The sequence below is a fragment of the Crotalus tigris genome, unplaced genomic scaffold (assembly GCF_016545835.1).
Source record: "Crotalus tigris isolate CLP2741 ecotype Arizona unplaced genomic scaffold, ASM1654583v1 scf7180000018523.1292444, whole genome shotgun sequence".
NCBI lineage: Eukaryota > Metazoa > Chordata > Lepidosauria > Squamata > Viperidae > Crotalus > Crotalus tigris.
Window position 1 is genome coordinate 644,576 of NW_024097056.1, and position 25,278 is coordinate 669,853.

At 41.0% G+C, this 25,278-nt stretch overlaps 1 protein-coding gene across 4 annotated transcripts in view; it reads left to right on the plus strand.

The window, feature by feature from the left end:
* CACNA2D1 (calcium voltage-gated channel auxiliary subunit alpha2delta 1) overlaps nt 1-25,278 on the plus strand; it is a 336,443-nt gene that overhangs the window by 242,555 nt on the left and 68,610 nt on the right. For all 4 annotated transcript variants that reach the window (XM_039353434.1, XM_039353435.1, XM_039353436.1 and 1 more), the window contains exons 8-12: nt 8,578-8,647; nt 12,011-12,061; nt 13,153-13,252; nt 18,191-18,349; nt 23,337-23,447. In XM_039353434.1, the coding sequence (XP_039209368.1) occupies nt 8,578-8,647; nt 12,011-12,061; nt 13,153-13,252; nt 18,191-18,349; nt 23,337-23,447 (491 nt within the window). The remainder of the gene's footprint in view (nt 1-8,577; nt 8,648-12,010; nt 12,062-13,152; nt 13,253-18,190; nt 18,350-23,336; nt 23,448-25,278) is intronic.

The window sequence follows — 25,278 nt, forward strand, 5'->3', positions numbered from 1 at the left end:
CTTTTCATTTTCTGTAATGGTATTTAAATTTTAGGGGGTGACATAACAATCTCGTATATTTATGGCTATACAGAAAAAGCTAATTTGAAAATCCATACAGTAATTTACATCTCCTGCATGAAGACTCTAATGGAATACAGTCAGTTTTGATCAAATCTAGGAATTAGTGCTTTTTCCGGCCAAAATCAAATATTTTTACAATCTTCCTATTATTATTATTTTTTTTTCTTTTACCAAGTATGGATTTATGTATTAACAATTGAAATAAATAGATTCCTAAGGCTACAGTTTTGCATTCCTCTAAGCCAACTGTATGTAATTAAAGTTAGTAAGTTATGCAAATGTATGAGCTCAAGTAAATTGAGTTGCTTAATGCAGCCTCGTTTGAATGCGTATCTCAAAATTGGGAACTATAATTCTTCACATGTTGTTTCCCACCATCTCTCACCGGTGCAAAAGCTCCGGTGAAATAAATTATTTGTTTTATTTATTAATCAAATTTACATCTTCCGACAATCTTGAATAGGCTGCGGGCAGTGATATAAATACAACAATACATAATAAGAATAACAACAACAACAACAACACAAAAATGTACAATCCAAACTGTTAACCCTTAAGTTCTCGCTGGAGAAGTATCACTTTTAGCTGCTTCTGGAAGTATTCAGAATAAAATAGCAGAGCTGGAAGGGACCTTGAAGGCCTTCTAATGCAACTACTTGCTGAAGCAGGAGACCTTATATCAGTGATGGCGAACCTTTTAGAGGCCGAGTGCCCAAACTGCAACCCAAACCCCACTTATTTATGGCCGGGTGCCAGGTGGGCGTGGCCCACTGGGTAGGCGTGGCTGTGATGGTCATGGCCGACTTGGTGGGTGTGGCCAAGGTAGGTGTGATCACCTCGATGTTGCTCGTGGGGAGGGATGCCTGTGAGAGCTGGGCAGGGTTGGGGGAGATCCAGGGGGGTCTCTGGCAGGTGGGGGTGGTGGGCAGGAGGCTCATCCTGCGGGGTGAGGTGAGGCATGGTGAGGCGAGGCCGGGCAAGGGTGCCATTGTCGCAAGGCAAGGCGAGGCAGGGGCCGGGGCGGCTGCTGCCTGACACCATCAACCCCTCCACACAGAGGCCAGTGAGCGCATGGGGGCCAACGATGTCCGTCAGCAGCCACAGCCTGCCGGCCTCTCGACCGGCACACTCGGGGGCTCCACAGCCAACCGCCAGCAGTTCAGAGAAGCCGCTTCTGAGCTGGATGGCCAGCCAACAGCTGAGGAGGCGATGCAGTGGGTCGTGCCCGGGAAAAGCATGCGAGGCCAGGAGGGATGGGATAGGGAGAGGGAAACCAGCCATGCTGGGATGCATCCGGCCACATGGGATCTCAGCGAGTTAGCAGGCAATTGGTTGAAGAGGGACAGTTGCCATCTCCGGCGCATGGCACGTGTGCCCACAGAAAGGGCTCTGAGTGCCGCCTCTGGCATGCGTGCCATAAGTTCGCCACCACTGCCTTATATCAGTTCCATTTCCAAAAGCACCAGGAGACAAGACAAGAAACAATGGAGGGAAACTAATCAAGGAGTGATCCAAGCTAGAACTAAGAAGAGATTTTCGGACAATTAGCCAGTGGAACAGCTTGCCTTCAGAAGTTGTGGGTGCTCCAACACTGGAGGTTTTTACTAAGAGACTGGAGGACCATTTGTCTGAAATGGCATAGGGTCTCCTGCTTGAGCAGGGGGTTGGACTAGAAGACCTCCAAGGTCCCTTCCAATTCTGTTATTCTATTATTTCAGACAAGGGGCTATCCAGTCTCTTCTTAAACATCTCCAGTGTTGGAGCACACACAACTTCTGGAGGGAAGCCATTCCCGCTGGTTAATCGTTCTCACTGTCACGAAATTTCTCATTATTTCTAGATTGGTTCTCTCCTTGATTAGTCTCCATCCATTGCTTCTTGTCCTGCCTTCATATTGCATTCAAAATCACCTTCAAAAGTTGATGGACAATGAAACTTTGAGGTGGCTGGTCCTTTTATAGAAAAACCGTGCCACCCACTAAAAGCCACCGATCTCTTGAAAAGAGTGGGGGACGCCAGCTGATTCTCCTGGCACCATGTAACCAACCTCAGTGAGAAATTAGATCCTACAGCTCATCCGGTGCCAGGTTATTGAGGGTTTTTATTTATTAAAGCCAGCACTTAAGATTGCACCTGGAAGCCAATGCAGTCTTCCCAAAAATGTTACCAGTCTGCTCTCATTGTGCGACCTCATTTTGCATTGCATGAAGCTTCTGGCTGGTCTTTCAAAGAAGCCTCCTGCAGTAATTCTAGACCAGAGGTAAAAAAAAAAAATACAGCAATAGTCCAGCACAAATTACAAATAGTCCTTGACTTAACAACAGTTCATTTAGTGACCGTTCAAAGTTACAACGGCACTGAAAAAAGTGACTTCTAATTATTTTTTTCACACTTAACGACCGTTGTAGCAATTCCCAGGGTCAAAATTCAGGAGCTTGGCAACTGATTCATATTTACGACGGTTGCCGTGTCCTGGGATCATGCAACCCCTTTTGCAACCTTCTGACAACAAAGTTGTCACTTAAGTATCGTGTGACTAACTTAACAAATGCAATGCTTCACTTAACAACTGTGGCGAGAAAAGTCGTAAAACGGGGCAAAAGTCACTTAACACATGTTTCACTTAGCGACATAAATTTTTGGCTCAGCTGTGGCCGTAATTTGAGGACTACCTGTAATTATTTATTTACTTGTATCGTGCCTTTATTATTTTTACAAATAACTCAGAGCACCTGAAAGCATAAGAAGAATATGTCCCCTTAGTATTAATATCTTATTCTTCTTTTTCCCTGAAAAATACATTTGCAATGATCTTACAAGTGATCCATGCCGACTAAACATTGGGCAAGATCTGTTTAGCTTGTACGTGTTTTAAACTTGCATTTTATATTTTATATTTTGCATTTTATGTCGTGTAGCACGCCTTATTTTAATCATGAGGCTTCTGACACGAATAAGCAAACGCACTAAAAATAAATAAGCTTCTACTGTTGAAAGCAAAATCAATTTACTCCGAGGCTTGGCAATCATTAGTGCATATTTAACAAAGAACCCTTTGTAAGCTAATACAGATCAAAAGTAAGACAATAAAATAAGAAGGAAATATCTTTTCTGAAAGCTTTATAGTAACTTTCAATTCCTATCGGGTGTTATTATTCATTCTTAAGTTCAGAAGTGATAGATAAAATTCCTCAGAGTTAATTAAGGATATTTTAGCAAACCATAATCCTCACGAGACTTTATTTCTCTCTCTTATATCTTTCTACTCCTTTTCCCATGTTCTCTCTTGTTATTTTCTTCAAAGGATTCAGTAAATGAAAACATTATGCATTAAAAAATAAAAATCAGCTCCTTGATCTACTGTGAATTGCAGCAAACTGTGATCCTTACCTAGATGAAAATATTTTTTTTTTACTGTTTTTAGGCCTCGTAAGCTAATGAAAACATGTTTTCCGGGAAAAGCTTTGTAGTTAGTTTAAAAAATCCCAATTTGTATGAAATTATTTATCTGTAAAAATTAACCCTCTTGTTTCTAAAGTATGCTGTCATCAGGGCTAAGTTTTAGGTAGGTAGATGTTAGCTAGATGAAGGTAGCCAACTCATTCTCAAAGGAACACAATATAGGCCAAATCATATCTACTTTTTGGACCTATACCCCACCAATCTCTCTCTCTCTCTCTCTTTTAATTTATATTTGTTGAACTTTTTCATATCATAGTAGCCAACCACAGGGGGAAGAAAACCCATAAAACCAAAAGAAAAAAAAAGGAAGCTTACAAATGGCTTTTGACCGGTCTTCTCAACAGATAATTACAATTTTATTGTCATCTTAAATAATTTATAGGCTTCCTTCACCCTGCTCATTTCGTCTTCATCTTTCTTAGTCTTCAGATCCATCAATCATTGGTTCATTTTTCTTCTTCTTTCAGCAATAAGTCCATCTAAGGATTTTTTTAAAAAAAAATTGTGGTTTTTTTCTTTGTGACCAACAGATCAGTTTTTTCCAGAAATGTTTTACTCTAATGTAGGAATTTCATTTTGCTTCAATCCTTGTGCATAAAAAAAAAACAACAACAAAAAAACATTTTGCTGCAGCTGCCATGCACGGTATCAATTTAGCATGGGGTTCCCCCCCTAATTTAATATCTATAAATCCCAATAAAAAGAGTTCCAGTTTCTTAGTGATATTAATCATTAAAAACCTTTGTGTCATTATGTGAATGTCTAGCTAGAATTTCTCAGCTTTCTCGCACGTTTACCATGCGTGAGAAAAAAAAATCTCCTCATGCTTTTCACATTTTCACCGCTGGTTTTGAAATACTTTTTATGTGTTTTTGATAATTTCCCTGGTGTCTTATACCGACAGCACGTCATGTCGTAGAGGTTCTTTCCTAAATTATAACTGAGTGTCAATTTAATCCCAGTTACCCATATTCTCTCCCTCAAGGAAAACCCTCACGGTGCAAAATATTGGGATTTAGCTTCTGTTTGGTTAGTTGAAGAAAATCAACAGACTTCAAGCTATTGTATATAAACAGCACTGATGATGTTATCTAGTTGGGTAATGAGATGTCTGCAAGAAAACAACCAAGCTCAGAGAGCACCAAGGACCCCACAGTTCTTCTCCTCCTCCTCCTCCTGTCAAAACCTGCTCCATTCTAGCATTGATGATGCTACCTAGTTGGGTCATGAAATGTCTGCAATAAAACAACCAAGCTCAGAGAGCACCTAGGACCCCACAGTTCAAATCTCTGAGCAAACTCACCTCCCTTCCAGCACTGATGATGTTCCCTAGTTGGGTCATGAAATGTCTGTAAGAACACAACCAAGCTCAGAGAGCACCGAGGACCCCACAGTCATTGTCGTCGTCAGCGTCCTCCTCCTCCTCCTCTTCCTCCTCCTCCTCCTCCTCCTCCTCCTCCTCCTCCTCCTCCTCCTCCTCCTCCTCCTCCTCCTCCCTGCAAACCCCACTCCCTTCTAGCACTGATGATATTATTGAGCTGGGAAATGAGATGTCTGCAAGAAAACAACCAAGCTCAGACAGCACCAAGGACCCCCCAGTTTCAACCCTGAGCTGCAAATCTTCTCTCCTCCTATTGAAACTTGATAGGTTTTAGAGAATTTCCTGTAATTTGCTTTTCTGTAAAAAGATTCTGCTGTGAAATTGCACTTTCCCGAAAACGGTTGTACGCATGAAATGAAATAAAATGTTATCTGCAGGGACTATATGAGCCTTTGAGAGAGAAGAATAGTCCCTTCAGCTCATATTTTTTTTTAAGTTTAGACTATTTGTCATAATAAAAACTGAGTTATATAATCCACGGAGTATGAAGTCAGAGTTTAGCTCATCGTAAACCAACTGACTACACTGACTTCTAAAGTCCCTAACTCCGGTTTCTTTTATTAGCTTTCGAAAAATCAAGATAGCAAGCCCATAAAACTGTAGAAAATTTAATTTTAGATGTAGACAATATGGAGATCTGCTCTGCAGAGTGTGTGCCTTGATTTCATTGCCTCTACAGACTTATGACTGCAACCGAGCCCAAAATTTCCATTGATAAGAGAGACATTTGTTAAGTGAGTTTTGCCCCATTTTATGACCTTTCTCAAGTGAGTTGCTGTATTTGTTAAATTAGGAACACGATTGTTAAGTGAATCAAGCTTCCCCCATTGAGTTCGATTGTCAGAAAAGCATAAAAGGGGATCACGTGACCCCAGGACACTGCGACCATCATAAATATAGATCAGTTGCCAAGCTCCTGAATTTTGCTCACGTGACCATGGGGATTCTGCAATGGTCATAAGTGTGAAAAATGGGGATGCTGCAACGGTCACAAGTGTGAAAAATGGGGATGCTGCAATGGTCATAAGTCTGAAAAACGGTCATAACTCAGTTTTTCGGTGCCGTTGTAACTTTGAAGGGTCACTAAATGAACTGCCGTAAGCCGAGGACTATCGGTATATAGAGGCTCATGTTTTATAGTTTAGAATATTTATCATAATTTGAACTGAGGTTTATAGTCCATATGACTTCACTTCTACAAGCTTCTTTCATTAGAGTTTCAGAAATCAAGATAGCCAAGCCGTAAAAATTTGTAAAACTTAAATTTAGATGTAAACAATACCTTAGACGTGCTTTGCGGAGTCCATGGCTTATTTTACCAGTTTTATAGATCTGAGTAAAGGGTCTACGTGTTGTGCTTCTAAAGAGGTTGCTGTGCTGTAAATTGGGTTTCGGTTTTATCGAGAAGCGTTGGGCAGAATTATGATGAACACCCTTTTCACAGAATATAATGAGATGGAGAAAACAGATTGGTAGGTCAATCTTTCTTAGATTGGGAGCTTCAGCCTCCAATTGCTTCAATTTGGACCGATGACAAATGTTTTGCCCTTATTAAGTAAAATGTTTATTAAGTAAAAATGAAGGAGTAAGATTGGGGGCAAAGGGACTGAATAAAAATGGTTCAAAACCTTCTGCTTTTAATTAGAAGTTTTATACAATGTCTACTTTTAGACGACTCATTGGTGTTTAGTTCACCTGTAAGTTAAATACCTTATAATATATATATGATTAGGGGACTGGAGGCTAAAACATATAAGGAACGGTGGCTGGAATTGGGTCTGTCTAGTTTAATGAAGAGAAGGACGAGGGGGGACATGATAGCAGCCTTCCAATATCTCAGGGGCTGCCCCAAAGAAGAGGGAGTCAAGCTATTCTCCAAAGCGCCTGAAGGCAGGACGAAAAGCAATGGATGGAAACTAATCAAGGAGAGAAGCAACCTAGAACCAAGGAGAAATTTCCTGACAGTGAGAACAATTAACCAGTGGAACCACCTGCCTCCAGAAGCTGTGACTGCTCCAACACTGGAAGTTTTTAAGAAGAGACTGGACAGCCATTTGTCTGAAATGGTGTAGGGTTTCCTGCCTGAACAGGGGGTTGGACTAGAAACCAGTGGTTCTTAACCTTTTTGAATGAATCGCCCCCTTGAGCCAATGAGAAAGTTGTCATCGCCCCCTCCCCCAACATAACCTCTCAATCACAACATAGGAAATAATTCTTCAATTAATGCAAACATTTTTTTTCTTTTCTTTAAAATTGTCATCAGGACATATTGATGCAAATAATTTATTTCCAGTCTTTTTTCCCATATCTCCCATATTCTGGCCAATGGCGTGCCACTGTATGGGTAGAGGCTGCTGCGCAACGCGCATGAAGATAAGCGATGCGTCTTCACCTATGTACGGCATTCTGTACTGAAGCGAGCTGGAGGAACCTTTGAAAACACAATTCAATCCATTAATAGCGAGCGATCTGATGTTTTTGTACGACAGATATACAGCCATTCAAGTCTCAAAAGTGTCCCCAAAACTTCTAGCTCCATCGCCCCCATATCGCCCCCTTTTCGTTCCTTTGCCCCCGCGTCACCCCTTTTTGTTCCATCCCCCCCCTGAAAAATGAAATCGCCCCCTGGGGGGCAATATCGCCCAGGTTAAGAACCACTGGACTAGATGACCTCCAAGGTCCCTTCCAACTTTATCGGCATTATTATTATTATTATTATTATATGTATAAGGTTACCAGTTTATCCGTGTGCCACAGTCCCACTACCAAAGGTGAATCCAGATAGTCCTTGAGTTATGACCACAACTGAGCCCAAAATTTCTGTTGCTAAGTGAGACATTGTTTAAGTGAATTTAGCCTCATTTTACGACCTTTCTTGTCATATTCGTTAAGCGAATCGCTGCAGTTTCTTAAGTTAGTAATGCAGTTGTTAAGTGAATCTGGCTTGGCTTGGCTGGTCCGAAGGTCCCAAAAAGGGATCACATGACCCCGGGACACTGCAACCGTCATAAATATGAGTCAGTTGCAAATGGGGATGCCGCAACGGTCGTAAGTTTAAGAAACGAGCCTAAGTCACTTTTTTCATTGTCGTTATAATAATAATAATAAAAAAAATTGGAAGGGACCTTGGAGGTCATCTAGTCCAACCCCTTGCTCAGGCAGGAAACCCTATACCATTTCAGACAAATGGCTGTTCAGTCTCTTCTTAAAAAATTCCAGTGTTGGAGCATTCACAGCGTCTGGAGGCAGGTTGTTTCACTGGTTAATTGTTCTAACTGTCAAGGAGTTTCTCCTTAGTTCTAGGTTGCTTCTCTCCTTGATTAGTTTCCATCCGTTGCTTCTTGTCCTGCCTTCAGGCGCCTTGGAGAATAGCTTGACTCCCTCTTCTTTGGGGCAGCCCCCGAGATATTGGAAGACTGCTATCCTGTCCCCCCTCGTCCTTCTCTTCATTAAACTAGAATTACATTGTAATTTCGAATGGTCATTAAACAAATGTATAAGTCAAGGAACTATCTGTGTACACCTACAATAGTGAAACCAGGGTGAGTATAACTGGGGCTCTGAAACCCTGCTTTAAATGGTGTTTACATGGTGCTTTAACATATACATCAATCCAAGAAAGATGTAACTCTTCACTCTAATTCTATTGCTGTCCTGTTTCTCCTTTCCAGCATCTCCCTGGGTGGACAAGAGTCAAACGCAGAACAAGATCGATCTGTATGATGTCCGTAGAAGACCCTGGTAAGTCACACCTGCATGTTGGTGGGACTCAGCTCTCCTTCGTTCTCCTTTCCTCCTTGTCTGTAAATTGAAAGCATCCATGCAGCTTCCCTTATCTTTCCTTCAGCGTTAAGTCACAGATTTAAATAGGAGCCAACCGTGTGCTGCAGCTGCCAAAAAAGCCAACACAGTGCTAGGCTGCATTAACAGAGGGATAGAATCAAGATCACGTCAAGTGTTAATACCACTTTACAAGGCCTTGGTAAGGCCACACTTGGAATCCTGCATCCAGTTTTGGTCACCATGAAGTAAAAAAGATATTGAGACTCTAGAAAGAGTGCAGAGAAGAACAACAAAGATGATCAGGGGACTGGAGGCTAAAACATATAAGGAATGATTGCTGGAATTGGGTATGTCTAGTTTAACGAAGAGAAGGACGAGGGGGGACAGGATAGCAGTGTTCCAATATCTCAGGGGCTGCCCCAAAGACGTGGGAGTCAAGCTATTCTCCAAAGCGCCTGAAGGCAGGACAAAAAGCAATGGATGGAAACTAATCAAGGAGAGAAGCAGTCTTAGAACAGGATAAACTTCCTGACAGTTAGAACAATTAACCAGTGGAACAACCTGCCTCCAGAAGCAGTGAATGCTCCAACACTGGAAGTTTTTAAGAAGAAACTGGACAGCCATTTGTCCCAAATGGTATAGGGTTTCCTGCCTGAGCAGGGGGTTGGACTAGATGACCTCCAAGGTCACTTCCAACTTTATCACTATTATTATTATGATAGATATCTATGGAGATGCTCAGTCTATCCAGGTACTTTTTTTTTTTCCTACGAGGCAACTGGACTTCCCTGTTTTTCTTTGAAGAGGTCTTCTCCAGCTCGGACTGCCCTTCCCCATGGCAGAAGCTTAAGAAGCTTCTTGGATGAGAAGCGAAATGTCTTCAAGAGAAATGAGAAAGTCCAGTTGCCTCGTGAAAGAAAAAAAAAAAGCACCTTTGGGATTAAGCCACAGAGTTTCTGATACAAAAAGTTTCTCTTTAATGTGTTCATCTATACAAGCTGATCCAGCACCAAGTAATAGGACAGTTGTCCATCAGATGTGCGTGGCTTCGTTGTGTTTATGACATTCGTTCATTCATTCATTTATTCGTTCATTCATTTATTCGTTCATTCATTCATTCATTCATTCATTCAATTAATTAATTAATTTATTTTGCTAGTGCTTGAAGGGTTCAAACATATGGTTCAAAATAAGAGCATTTGTTGTTGTTGTTAGTTGCGAAGTCGTGTCTGACCCATCGCGACCCCATGGACCACGTTCCTTCAGGCCTTCCTGTCCTCTACCATCTTCTGGAGTCCACTTTAGCTCACACCTCCTGCTTCAGTGACTCCATCCAGCCACCTCCTTCTCTGTCATCCCCTTCTTCTCTTGCCCTCCAACTTTCCCAGCATTAGGCTCTTCTCCAGTGAGTCCTTCCTTCTCATTAGGTGGCCAAAGGACTTGAGTTTCAACTTCAGGATCTGGCCTTCTAAAGAGCAGTCAGGGTTGATCTCCTCTAGGACTGACCAATAAGAGACTAGGTATTGATATATAAAATGTTCAGAAAGAAGGTTTTGATGAAGCTGAGGACTAAAATCACACACATCTACGCACTTTCGTTTGATTTTGATTATGTAGTTTGGACAAATGTTCCACCTGGCAGGTAAACCTTTGTAGTAACTTAAGGCTCGATTTATAAAATCATCACCACCTTTAATCAGAAGCACCTTTAAAAATGCTCAGTTCTGATATTGCAAAGATAGCTTGTATGTGGGTGAATCCATGAACTTTCTGATAGCTTTCCTGTGTCCAGGAAATGATAGATAGATGATAGACAGATTTAAAATTCTGATAGATAGATAGATAGATAGATAGATAGATAGATAGATAGATAGATAGTTAATAGATTTAAAATTCTGCATAGATACATATAGATACATTTAAAATGATATATAGGTAGGTAGGTAGGTAGGTAGGTAGGTAGATAGATAGATAGATAGATAGATAGATAGATAGATAGATAGTTAATAGATTTAAAATTCTGCATAGATACATATAGATACATTTAAAATGATAGGTAGGTAGGTAGGTAGATAGATAGATAGATAGATAGATAGATAGATAGATAGATAGATAGATAGATAGATAGACAGATAGATTTAAACTTCTGGCTGGCTGGCTGGATAGATAGAAAACAGATTTAAAATTCTGCATAGATACATATAGATACATTTAAAATTATAGATAGATAGACAGACAGACACGCAGACAGACAGGTAGATTTGAAATATAGATTTAAAATTCTTGATAAATGGATATAGATACATAGAGAGAAAGATAGAGAGATAATTGATAGATAAATTGATAGATGATGATGATGATGATGATGATGATGAGAGAGAGATGGAAGGATAGCAACTGAGAGATAGATAGATTGATATATATAGAGAGATGATAGATCGATAGACAGACACAGACAGACAGACAGACAATAGAAAGATTTAAAATTCTGAAAGGCCATTCCAGAAGTCAGTTTTCTCTAAGCACGGATACTTTAAAAATCACAGAGAAGGAGAATTTGATCAAGAATTATTGCACGCGATAAAATGAAAATAAAGAACCCTTTAATTAAAATATCAAATAAACCAATAAAACCAGGCGCTCGAATTAACCAAATGTTGACTCGGGAACGCCTCTGTTGTTTTCAGATGTCTTAATTAAAGGAGGAACGAGTTGCTTTGAAGTTTGGGAAATGGAACCGTGGGAGCAAAAAGGTAGTGGGGTTTTTATTTCATTTTACTTTTTGCCTCCTTCCTCCCCTGCTCTCCCCCCCCACTTTCAGATTTTCTATTAGCAGGAGCGAAGCAATTTAGATTGAAGATGGAACCGGGGCGAGAACCTTTTCAGAGAGCTGTTTTCCCCATTCTCAAAGCCACCCCCCCTGTGGGATTGTTAATTCGTCCATCCAGCCAGCCAGCCAGAGATTGGAACAAAACTCAGGGTCCTAATCAAAGATCTTGTGCATCACATCCACCCACCGAATGCCAGGTTCAGCTTTTGGACCCAGACACCACGTCAATTCATTTTCTCTTTATGAAACCTTTTGTCTTGTTTTGCGGAGCTTGGAACGTGGTGCAGCAAAGTGCTTTCTGAGGTTGTGCAACTCAGCGTTGTTCGGACAGGCGTCAGGCAAATAGAAATGAGTTGTTGTTTTTTTTTCATGAGTTTCCTGGTGGCTTGCAAAGAAGTCTCCTGTGATTCTCCTTGAGGGATCAGATGCTAAGGAAGGGGTTTTTTTAAAGAAACGTCTGACCTTTCCTATCACCTGTCTTTTCATTTCAGGTATATCCAAGGCGCTGCCTCTCCAAAAGATATGCTGATCCTCGTTGATGCGTAAGTGCCCCAAAGGTTAAGCATTTCAAATATTTACAGCGATGGGTATGAAAATGTTTAAAAAATGGGAAGGAAGATAACGCTTCTCATGAGATGGGAGACCGTATCAATGGGATGAATATATAAATGATACTCGCTTTGATAACCTTTTGAAATGCAATAGGATGAAAACATACTAGTATCGCTCGCTGCTCTTCCTAAAGAAAGGGCTTGAAATCCCAAAGCACCTTCTAAGGATGTGAATTTTAAAGGAGCATCAGCAAAGGAGGGAGGGAGGGAGGGAGGAGACAGACAGGGAAGTGAGGGAGGGAGGGAGGAGACAGATGGAGGCAGGGAGGGAGGGAGGAAGGAAGGGAAGGAAGGAAGGAAGGAAGGAAGGAGACAGACAGGGGAGGGAGGGAGGGAGGGAGGGAGGAAGGAAGGAAAGGAAGGAAGGAGACAGACAGGAAGGATGGAGGGAGGCAGGGAGGAAGAAAAGAAGAAAGAAAGGAGACAGACAGGGGAGGGAGGGAGGGAGGAAGGAAGGGAGGGAGGGAGGGAGGAAAGAAGGAGACATTCAGGAAGGAAGGAGGGAGGGAGGTAGGAAGGGAAGGAGGGAGGGAGGAAGGAAGGAAGGAAAGGAAGGAAAGAGACAGACAGGGGAGGGAGGAAGGAAGGAGACAGACAGGAAGGATGGAGGGAGGGAGGGAGGGAGGAAGAAAAGAAGAAAGAAAGGAGAGACGGGAGGGAGGGAAGAAGGAAGGGAAGGAGGGAGGGAGGAAGGAAAGAAGGGGGAGGGAAGGAAGGAGACATTTAGGAAGGAAGGAGGGAGGGAGGAAGGAAGGGAAGGAGGGAGGGTGGAAGGAAAGAAGGAAGGAGACATTCAGGAAAGAGGGAGGAAGTGAGGAAGGAAGGAGACAGGCAGGGGGAGGGAGGGAGGGAGGAAGGAAGGAAGGAAGGAAGGAAGGAAGGAAGGAAGGAAGGAAGGGATAAGACTGCAAGTCAGAACTGGCCCAGCACTGCTGTAAAGAGCCAGAAGAACACATGAGATGTCCATTGATGGTCAGTGATAACTATAGATCCCCCCCCCTTTGGCTTCTTCTCTTTGGTAGAAGTGGGAGCGTCAGTGGGTTGACCCTGAAGTTGATCCGGACGTCTGTCATTGAAATGTTGGAAACCTTGTCAGACGATGACTTTGTGAACGTGGTTTCCGTGAGTACCCCTCTCTTTTTGTCACCCAGAAGTGGGGAGGTTGGGTCTGAAGAAGATTGCGCAACAATTACCCCATACTCAACCAACTTTCTGTTGTCTCTTGTTATGTTGTTACTTGTCCTTTTGGTCACTTCTTTAATTATATGGCTGAAATGCTTAAGGGATGCCCTCAGTTCGAAAAGTAGGAGCTCCTGGAGAGCAAATAGCAGACAAGGAAAGCAGAGATGGGTGTAGTGTAGATCAAAATGCATCTTCACATGATATAAATGTCGTACTCTATTCTTCTTTGATCCTTCCTTCCTTCCCTCCCTCCCTCCCTTCTTTCTTTCTTTCTTTCTTTCTCTTTCTTTCTTTCTTTCTTTCTTTCTTTCTTTCTTTCTCTCTCTCTCTCTTTCTCTCTCTCTCCTTCCTTCCTTTCCTTCCTTACTTCATTCCTTCCTCTTTCTTTCTTTCTTTCTTTCTTTCTTTCTTTCTTTCTTTCTTTCTTTCTTTCTTCTTTCCTTCCTCTCACTGTCTTCCTTCCTTCCTTCCTTCCTTCCTTCCTTCCTTCCTTCCTTCCTTCCTTCCTTCCTTCCTTCCTTTCTTCCTTCCTTCCTTTTGCCAGATTACTTTGATTACTTGAAAGCTTTCTGGCTCCATTCTCAAATGGTTTTCAGGGAAAGAATTTGGCATTGAAAACAATTTATGACTTCTGCATAAATGAAATGTGTTAATGAAATTTGTTAATCTCTCTCTCTCTCTCCCTCTCTCTCTGTCTCTGTCTCTCCCTCTCCTCCTTCTGTGCATTCATTCTGCACTGAAAATAGCCCTTGTATTTTCAGTTGCTTTCCCTGCCTCCCACCTTGCCCATCTTAAGAGCTGCTATGACTAATGCTTTTTTGAAATTCTACTTTACCATGGACGCTGCTCTAGAGGCCATGTTTAACAGATAGGAAATGAACAATGCACGGCTCTGTTTGCTGTGTTTTTCTATACTTCCTTCTCCATAAAGCCAGTTTGGTCCAGTGGTTAAGGCCCAAGGCTAAAAAAGTGGGGACCATGAATTCTAGTCCCACCTTAGCCATGAAAAAAAGTTGGGTGACTTTGAGACACTCACGAGGAGACGCTGAGTTCTATCAAAATCATGTCGAATATTAATATCGCTTTACAAAGCCTTGGTAAGGCCACACTTGGAATACTGCATCCAGTTTTGGTCACCACGATGTAAAAAAGATGCTGAGACTCTAGAAAGAGTGCAGAGAAGAGCAACAAAGATGATCAGGGGACTGGAGGCTAAAACATACAAGGAACAGTTGTTGGAATTGGGTATGTCTAGTTTAACGAAGAAAAGGACGAGGGGGACATGATAGCAGTCTTCTAATATCTCAGGGGCTGCCCCAAAGAAGAGGCAGTCAAGCTATTCTCCAAAGTGCCTGAAGGCAGGACAAGAAGCAACGGATGGAAACTAATCAAGGAGAGAAGCAACCTAGAACTAAGGAGAAACTTCCTGACAGTTAGAACAATTAACCAGTGGAACAACCTGCCTCTAGAAGCGGTGAATGCTCCAACACTGGACGTTTTTAAGAAGAGACTGGACAGCCATTTGTCTGAAATGGAATAGAGTTTCCTGCCTGAGCAGGGGGGTGGACTAGAAGACCTCCAAGGTCCCTTCCAACTTTATTATTATTATTATTATTAGTAGTAGTAGTAGTAGTAGTATTAGTAGTAGTAGTAGTAGTAGTAGTAGTAGTTTTCCTGCCTTACCAAGGAAAAACACCTGGGTGACTTTGGGCCAGTCACTTTCTTTCAGCCCACCCCACAGGGTTGTTGTTGTGGGGAAAATAGGAGAAGGAAGATGTTTTAGATATGTTTGCTGTCTTGGGTTATTTGTAAACAATAAAGGCAGGCTATAAATATATAAGCAAACAAACAGTTGGAAAGAAGAGAGGATGACAATTAAACAGAACCCGTAGCTCTGATCTGGCATAGCCTAATTATTAAAATTATATACACAACAAACTACTTTGGATTGAGTTGGCCAAAAAATTTCGGATGAGGATTACCTGCAGCTGAACTCTTTCTCCAGGTGTTTGAAGAACAGAAGCATCTATGGAGATGCTCAGTCATCCAGGGTCATGGCTATCCCAAAGGTCCTTTTTCAAAAGGCAAATGGACTTCCTTGGTTTTTCCCTGAGGACTTTTCACTTCTCAATCAATCAGAATAGAGCTGGAAGGGACCTTGAAGGTCTTCTAGTCCAACGCCCTGCTCAAGCAGAAGACCCTATACTAGGGGTAGGCAACCTTGGCTCTTTTATGACTCGTGGACTTCAATTCCCAGAATTCCTGAGCCAGCATGGGGGAACTGTGGCCCTTCATGATTTGTGGACTTCAACTCCCAGAATTCCTGAGCCAGCATGGCTCAGCTTGGAAACCATTCCCTTTCCCCTCAGCGTGGCTGGCTCAGGAATTCTGGGAGTTGAAGTCCATGAGTCATAAAAGAGCCAAGGTTGCCTACCCCTGTCCTATAGAATGAGTGGCTGTCCAATCTCTCCTTAAAAACCTCCAGTGATGGAGTACCCACAACTTCCGAAGGCAGCTTCTATTCCACTGGTTGATTTTGTTCTCACTTCCAGGTTTCCCCTTAATTCTAGGTTGCTTCAGAAGCTTCTTCGGTGAGAAGCGAAACGTCTTCAAGGAAAAACAAAGTCCAGTTGCCTTTTGAAAAAGCATTTTTTTGGGAAGAACAGAAGCCATTTTCTGGCTGTGAAAGACGTGCTAAATTTGAGCCATGCTACCAGTGTCTTTTTAAAGAATTACCCCTTTTTAAGAATTAGCCCTTAGATTCTGTTCTTGAATGCAAGGAGACGAAAAATAAATCTGGGAATAGTTGCAAGGAATAATGTCTTGGCATTAGATTTGTTTCAGGGCTGCCCATGTAATATGTATAGATACATCTGGGCCATCAAGCTGCACCAACAGATCTCCCTAGAATGGAAAATGAGTTTTGGCAAGATCTGATTAGATTGGCATCAAACCGGCTATATATTTTCAAATTTCCGTATTCCCCAAACAACACTGCGATGTAGCAGTATGCTGGTTTTGAATTAAAGAGGTGGAATTACCTCTTTTTTTTTTATCAGCGTTCTGCATTTAAAAGTGTTACAGATTCAAAGAAAATTGGTTGCTTCTAAATGGCTTATATTTGCTTTCCTCCCTCTCTCTTTTCATATGTTGCAGCAATAAAACGTTAAGAATGGAATGACTCTCCTACAAACAGAGGTCCCCATAATAGATCATTATTAAATTAGAATGCATTTATAATTTTAAAAAAAGAATTTCAATTCCTTTTTGTCTGAAATGGTACAGGATTGGTTGGACTAGAAGAACTTCAAGGTCACTTCCAACTCTGTTATTCTGTTAATTTAAAATTTTAAATAATTGAGTAATTGTAATTACAATTGCAGGAAAATCGATTGTATACGATGATATTCTTTAACACTTTAGGTGGCACCAATGCTTCAGATGGGGTTTACAGTATTTACAAGATAGATAGAGATAGAGATAGAGATAGAGATAGAGATAGAGATAGAGAGACAGACAGACAGATAGATAGATGATAGATAAATGATAGAAGACAGACAGACAGAAAGAAAGATAGATATATAGATAGACAGATAGAGATGGATGGATGGATGGATGAATGGATGGATGGATAGATAGATAGATGATAGATAGATGATAGAAGACAAGATAGATAGATAGATAGACAGATAGATGGATGGATGGTGGATGGATGATAGAAGACAAGATAGATAAATAGATGATAGATAGATGGATATATAGACAGATGGACGGACAGACAGACAGACAGACAGATAAATTTCAGTCCTATCTCAATTACCAAGGTGGAAAATTATGCAAAGGAGTAATTGGATTTAAGTCCAAACAATGATACTTTTCAGGTAAACAAACAATATTTGGTTGTAGGTGAAATGTGGGCTGTTGTTTCTCAGCTCCTTGCATTCTAACTTTCATAGTGTCTGTCATTGTTTTCTTTAATTCTGTTTGCTAACTAAAATCGCTCATTGACATGGGTGATCACACAAAGCCGATCAACAAAGAAATATTTGACTTTTGGTTGGCAAATGCACAGATATCTTTGCTCAATGGACGATGGTTTGCAAAAGTTTCCTGCTTCAATATGCAGGGCTGATACATTAATGCATCGGTTAACTTTGATGTTAATCCAGTAGGTTTATCTGTTATTTGTCAGAAAACCAGATTTGTTTTGTTAGGTTCTCAAGCCATCCATCAACCTCCATGCAGATCATTGATGGATCACTCACCCTAAATAGTAGATGTAAGCAAATAAACTATAGGGAGGAAGCAGTTTGGTTCATTTGCTATCATGATCCAAATCTACTGGTAGATGATCTAAAGCAGGGGTAGTCAACCTTGGCTCTTTTATGACTCGTGGACTTCAACTCCCAGAATTCCTGAGCCAGCTGGCTCAGGAATTCTGGGAATTGAAGTCCACGAGTCATAAAAGAGCCAAGGTTGACTACCCCTGATCTAAAGAATTGCATAGCTGGTTTTCCAGTCAGATCAGTGACTGAATTTAATCAGCTTTTTTCCTTTCCCCCCCCTAAACATTGCATGCTTACCCATAGGGCATGACTTGTGTTTTTTTCTTTTGTAACTTGGAAAGTTCTGTTCTGTTCTGTTCTGTTCTGTTCTGTTCTGTTTGCCTAAGTCTCCAGAGGGAAGAAGACATTCTAAAGTACTGGTGGAAACAGCCTGGTCTAAACATTTATATCCTGCAAAAGAATGCTGAGCTCCACTTTAAGAACAACCTGATGTCTATCAATCGCTTAATTTGTGATCTAATTTGCCAAATGACTTTCTCTTGTTACCTCCTCTGCTTTATTGACTGGTCTCCTCTCTCTCTCTCTCTCTCAGTTCAATGATAAAGCTCAAAACGTCAGTTGTTTCAACCATCTGGTACAAGCTAACGTGAGGAATAAGAAAAAGTTGAAGGAAGCGGTCTACAAAATCCAAGCAAAAGGCATCACCGATTACAAAAAGGGGTTCAGCTACGCTTTTGAGCAGCTACTCAATGTAAGAGCTGGAAAGTGGCCTCTTTGAGCTTATTCAACTGGGGGTTCGTTCCTGTACTATATATAAATGCATGGCTAAATAAGGACCCATTTATTTTTTAAGCAGGAGGCAGAATTCTAACCTCATTTTTTTTCAACAGCTGGGTTGACCTGTGGTGGTGGTACAGTTCATATGTGTTTAACATGATTTGTACAGTAAAGATGTGGGTTAAGCCAGGAGAAAGAAAGAAAGAAAGAAAGAGAGAGAGAGAGAGAGAAAGAAAGAAAGAAAGAAAGAAAGAAAGAAAGGAGAGAAAAGAAGGTGGAGGGAGGGAGAGAGGAAGGAAGGAAAAAAGGAAGGAAGGAAGGATGGAGGGAGGGAAGGAAGGAGGGAGGAGGGAGAAAAGAAAGGAAGGAGAGAAAGGAAGATAGAGGGAGGGAGGGAGAGAGGAAGGAAGGAAGGAAGAACAGGGAAGGAAGGAGGGAGGGAAGGAAGGAAGGACGGAGGGAGAAAGAAAGGAAGGAAGGAAGGAAGGAAAGAAAGAAAGAAAGAAAAAAAGGAGAGAAAGGAAGATGGAGGGAGGGAGGAAGGAAGGAAAAAAGGAAGGAAGAACAGGGAAGGAAGGATGGAGGTAGGGAAGGAAGGAGGGAGGGAGGGAGAAAAAAGAAAGAAAGAATGAAAGAAAGCAGAGAAAGGAAGATGGAGGGAGGGAGGGAGAGAGGAAGGAAGGAAGGAAGGAAGGAAGGAAGGAAGAACAGAGGGAAGGACGGAAGGATGGAGAGAGGAAGGAAGGAGGAAAGGAAGGAGAGGGAGGGAGAAAAAAGAAAGAAAGAAAGAAAGAAAAAGAAAGAAAGAAAAAAGAAAAGAAAAGAAAAAAAAGAAAAAAAAAGAAAACCTCCTTGGGTTTTTTGGGGGGCTCCTAGAAGATTGTCTTAGGGCACCTCAAGGAGACACCCAGGCTTTCTTTTATTTATTCATTTAAGTATTTTATATAGTTGCCCCTCTCACCACATTGTGATCAAACTGTCAGGTGAGGGAATCATGAACGACTCGAGTTATTACAGAGCAGGTTCTTAATTGTTGCTTGCCTATAGACAGGAATCTTGCCGGACTAAAGCACAAATCTGCATACTTATTAGACGTACGTGATAAGAGTCTATATATAGTTGCCCATCTCACCACAATGCGGTCAAACTATCAAATAACTTAAGTTATTCCAGAGCAGTTTCTTTATTGTTGCTTGCCTGTAGACAGGAATCTTGCCGGACTAAAGCACAAATCTGCAAAGCTATTAGATATACCCCATAAGAGGTTAGGGAAGGTCCATCCTGCCTCTCTTTCTGCATATCAAATATATGAACTGCATTGTTGCTCCTTTGGAAGATTTCATACCTTCTGCCACTCTGTAGTAATTTCACCACACTCATCTCTTGCCTCCTCTTTCCTACCCAGTGCTTCCCCACACTTTCTTCTCAGTCTCTACTTTCCCTTTCCTAATTTATTCTCTCCTATCCTATGTTCTACTTCTGCCACCTCTTCTGTTTCTACCCGCTGTTCTCTCTTCTCTGCTTTCCAACCCATCTCTGGCTTTTTAAGGCATGAAAGCTGCACTATATATTTTTAACCAGTAGAGGGGGCGATCATACTGGAAAAGAGACAGCAGTGCCACAGTGCCCTCTAGTGATAAGGAAATGAATTAGCATGGATTGACTAGCACTGATGATGTTACCTAGTTCGACTAATGGAATATCTGCAAGAAAACAACCAACCTCAGAAAACACCATGGACCCCTCAAAGAAATAAATTCCTAGTAAGAAAAAAACAACACAATTTCATCTGAGTATTAATTTTTAAAACTCTGAGTCATGAGAAATTTTTACAGCAGCTTGAAGACACTGAATTAAAGTTGCATTGCATGTTATTATAAAGTTATAATAAAACTATGCCTCTGTCCATTCTAGAAAAGATATGTGGAGTAGTTTGTGGTCAGATACAATAACCAGAATATGTAAGAATTACTAATAGAAAATAGCAAAAAATAATAATAATCATAGATCAGGTCATGTGACAACAGAACACTGCAGGTGCCTAGCTCCCCAAATAAGATCTTGTGATCGTGGGTCTGTGTGTGCCACTGACACTCTGGAAGTGGTCGTAAGTACCCTTGGGGGGTTCTGTTGTAATTTTGAACATCCACTAAGTGACCAGTCATTAAGTGAGGACAGGCTTCATTAAGTTCAGAAGCTCTTTTGAGTCATCCCGATGTGTCCAAAGCAAATAAAGAATATTGCTTTCCCAATAGATGGTTGGGGAAAAATCAGTATTTTTAATAAAGCCATTTTAAAAGCTCTTCTTCTTCTTCTTCTTCTTCTTCTTCTTCTTCTTCTTCTTCTTCTTCTTCTTCTTCTTCTTCTTCTTCTTCTTCTTCTTCTTCTTCTTCTCCTTCTCCTTCTCCTTCTCCTTCTCCTTCTTCTTCTTCTTCTTCTACATCTGTTATTGGACATTGATGATCCTGTTTTTATCAGCAGCCACACAAAAAAGTGCTGCTGAGTTTTGATCAAACTAGTCCCTTAGATTTTGAAGCCATGATGTTCTTCTTCTGCCTGGACCTCGTTTGCCTTCAATCTTTCCCTGGAGGATTAAATGGAGTATGCTGTATTTTTCTGGGTGTCGCATCACATGTTCGAAATAGTCTAACTTTCGTTTTTAATTGTTTTGATGATTTCCCTTGGCTTTCCCAGGCAGCTTATCCCCTCCTCATTTCTGATCTTGTCAACCCAGCTTATACGTAACAGCCATATAAAAAGCAGATGGAGTTTTTAAAAGGAATACGGTGAGTGGTGGGTTACTTCCCACTGTCACAATAACAACAACAAAAAATAATCGCTTTCCTGCAGCAGTTCCATTTAATTTTAACGAAGTTCGGTGGAGGAAGATGTTACATTTAGGCCCACTTGTGATTTCAGATGCAAGAGTTTTAATCTTGCTTTCATTTTTCTTCCTCTGTTTCTTAAGCTCTCCATGGACCTCAGTAGACTTTCCTGCTCTTTTGAAAATTCTGCCCCCCCCATGAAAAAGGGGATTTTAGAAATAAAGCTTCTAAGCAAGGAATTTTAATCTTCCCTCCCTAATGGGGAGTGTTTGTGGGCTTGACAAACTCTGGCTAATTTCAGCTATAATTGGGTAAACCTGCAACCTTTTGATTTAAAGTTGATTTATGGGGTGGCTGGTTGCCACTGGTCAGAATTAAGGTTACGTATGTGGCAGTGTTAGAGTGACCTGCTAAACTGTGATTAATGCCAAAATTATATCAGGTTTGGCTAGCAAACACTTGCTTAGCATCTCCAAAAGACTCTCTAGAATTGTACTAGGAGCACCAGTATAAACCAGTGCTTCTTTGTCATTTACTGTCCAAAATTAGGATGCTTCCAAGTTTGTTATCCTCTCTACAAGGCTTTGAAAAACCTGCATTTTCCTGGAAAATAATAGGACACCAGATGTTCAGAAGCTCCTTTTAGAATTAGAAAAAGAACTATTGCACAGTCTCTGGGGTAAATGGTAGACTGGTGTTGTGGGAGGGAGGGGCTGCTTCTGCAAAAAGGCAGGGGAGGGTCCCAATGGTGCTTTTTCAGGAGGCAACTGGACTTTCTTGTTTTTCTTCGCTGCTCATTCCAGAAGCTTCTTCAGCTCTGACTGGTTGATGGGGAAAGGAAAGATTTATATTCCTTTCAGATAGCTGGTTGTATGCATTCTTTTAGAGCAGGGGGTCTTCAAACTTGGCCCTTTTATGACTTGTGGACTTCAACTCCCAGAATTCCTCAGCCAGCCTCCATTTTGTTTGTTAGATTTAAGACAGGGGTCTTCAAACTTGGCCCTTTTATGACTTGTGGACTTCAACTCCCAGAATTCCTCAGCCAGCCTCCATTTTCTTTGTTAGATTTAAGACAGGGGTCTTCAAACTTGGCCCTTTTATGACTTGTGGACTTCAACTCCCAGAATTCCTCAGCCAGTGTGTAATTTAATGGTAATTCAATATTCAGTTCCTAAATCTTTATTTGACCAATAAGCATTTTCAAGATATTACTTAAATTGGTTATCAGTGGAGATATGCAGTTACATGCTGCAAAAAAGTTCTTTGCTTTTATTAAATATCTGAAATACAGTTCCTTTACTTAAACCACGGCAATTATTCACAGGTTGTATCTTTCATAAATTATTTTATTTATTCATGGCTATATGGAGTTTTCGGTATCATCACAGAATCTGAAATAGGAGCAGGTTTGATCATGGGTAATTTATAACTTTTATGAAGCATTTTTTTTAAAAAAAGTTTACACTGTCAGATTTCCAAAGCAACAAGAATCTGTGTTGGATCCTGTGTGAATGTTTTTATTTCTACATAAATGTTTTATTTCTGAGTGAAGATCCTATTGCTAGTTTTATTAACCTAGGGAGAGTGTTTGAAAAAAAAAGATGGATAGATAAATAACTTAAAATATTTAAGACTCAATCAATATTGAAGACTCATTCAATTTAATAATCTTAGTCTCATCAAATTAAAAACTTAATTTTGGTGTATTGACATTTTTGTAGTACCATAAAGAAATGATTGTTTAGAATGGGCTTAGTTATTGAATAAGTGAGTGAATTCCAATTTTATTTATACATGACATTCATATCCTGTCTTTTCTCTGTGAAGTTAGTTTGCCAATCTTTATGTGAATAGCAGGAAGAAATTATGAATGAAGGCAAATATATGTGTCCCAGGATAATGATGTGAGATCAAATTTGGTCACCATGCTTTGGACTGTTCTATGAGTCATATTTATGCCCTCAGCTCTTAAGTATTTGATAAGCTGGTGGTAATTTAGTACGCCTGTTAACTGACAAAGGGCCCAGTCCCAGGCTTCAATCATTTCCCTGACTATTTTTGTACCTGCTCGGCCAACAATCTTAGTAGCTGCAAAATTGAATGTATGTCTCCTGACTACATTTTCATCTATTCTAGAATAGTCAGAGTGTCTTCAGAGCTAACTGCAACAAAATTATAATGTTGTTTACTGATGGAGGTGAAGAAAAAGCTCAGGAGATATTTGAGAAATACAATAAGGACAAGAAGGTAAGATCCTTTGGTAAAAATATATCGATATTTACTTTCTCTAAAATCATTTGCTATTTTTTTAAAAAAAAAGTCAAGAAGGTGATGCAAATGTGTAACATGTGTGAACTTAGGTCAGTGCATAAAAAGGAATGAGCAGTGGAATTTTAAACAAATAGCTTTGCTCTATTTTAAAGTAATATTTTCATTTTCATATTGATGTAATATTGAATATATTTTAGGCAATGATTAAAAAAAAGAAATGTGATAATTTAAGAAGATAACAGAAACTATGTCACAGCTGGGATAGCGCCAGGTTGACCATCTGGGCTCAGAAGCTAAGCAGGATCAGGCCTGGTTAGTATTTGGATGAGAGAACTTTCTGGAAATGCCAAAGCTGTACTACAGTGGGAAATTGAAAACCATTCTGGAAGAAGGCTGAGGTCAACTTAAAATTGTTGCCAAGGAAACTGGATGGATGTGCCTATGAGTCACCAGGGTTTGAAATTCTAGTATCTCTTGACTTTCAAAAGATTGAAATAGAGCTCAATCACACCATTTTGGGTTCTCTGATCCACGCTAACAATACTGTATCTTCACTCAACACCATCTTCACCACCCCACCTTTGCAAATGTTGTTAATATGGTGGCAAGATCCCTAGCTCAGTGGTTCTCAACCTTTTTAATGCTGCGACCCCCCAACCGGTCGTAAGTCGAGGACTACTCAACCGGTCGTAAGTTGAGGACTACTCAACTGGTGCAGCACCGTTTGCAGAATGGGACTTTTGGCGGGCTCGGCAGGGCAGAGACAGCCTGGACCATTCCTATTGGCTTTGGAAAGCCAATAGAATTAGACTCTATTCAAGAGAGTCTATTCTATTGGCTTTCAAAAGCCAATAGAATAAAAGGGAGTAGCACAGCTAAGGAAAAGCGGGAAAAAATGGCGGACTGCGTTGTTTGGCGACCCCCGTGAAATGGTCGTTCGACCCCAAATGGGGTCCCGACCCACAGGTTGAGAACCACTGCCCTAGCTGAATGGAGTTGGGAATTCCTCAACTTTCATTTAATGGCAGGAGCTGAGAAGAGAGGACACAGTTTCTCTTTTCGGCTTTCGGCTTTCACATATTCTGGAAGAATGCTTGATGAAGGTTCTTCAAAATCAATTTCATGAAATTAGCTGTTTTCTAGTTTTTGCTCAAGTCTCCCCTTCCCTCTCCTTGGGCAGTTGAGTTGGGAGGATTGCTGTCACCAGCAGAACGGGAGCAATGGAAGCTCAGTGGTGATAGTGCCAGGTCTGTTCTACAGTTGGGGACCCAATAACTACCTGCATTCAATAGTAATATTTTTGGTAGCATGGGAAATAACATAGTGCCACCTTCATCTGGGGTAGCATATGATAGTTGGGATCAATAGAGCTGGAAGGGACCTTGGAGGTCTTCTAGTCCAATCCCCTGCTCAGACAGGAGACTCTATACCATTTCAAACAGGTGGCTGTCCAGTTTTTTCTTAAAAACCTCCAATGATGAAGCTCCTACAACTTCTGAAGGCAAGCTGTTCTACTGGTTAATTGTTCTCACTGTCAGGAAGTTTCTCCTTAATTCCAGGTTGCTTCTCTCCTTGATTAGTTTCCATCCATTGTTTCTTGTCTTCCCTTCTGGTGCTTTGGAAAATAGGTTGCCCCTCCCCCCTCTTCTTTGTAGCAGCCCCTCAAATACTGGAACGCTGCTATCGCATCATCCCCTAGTCCTTCTTTTCTCTAGATTAGACGTACCCAATTCCTGCAACCGTTCTTCATATGTTTTTGTCTCCAGGCCTTTAATCATCTTAGTTGCTCTTCTCTGCACTTTTTCCA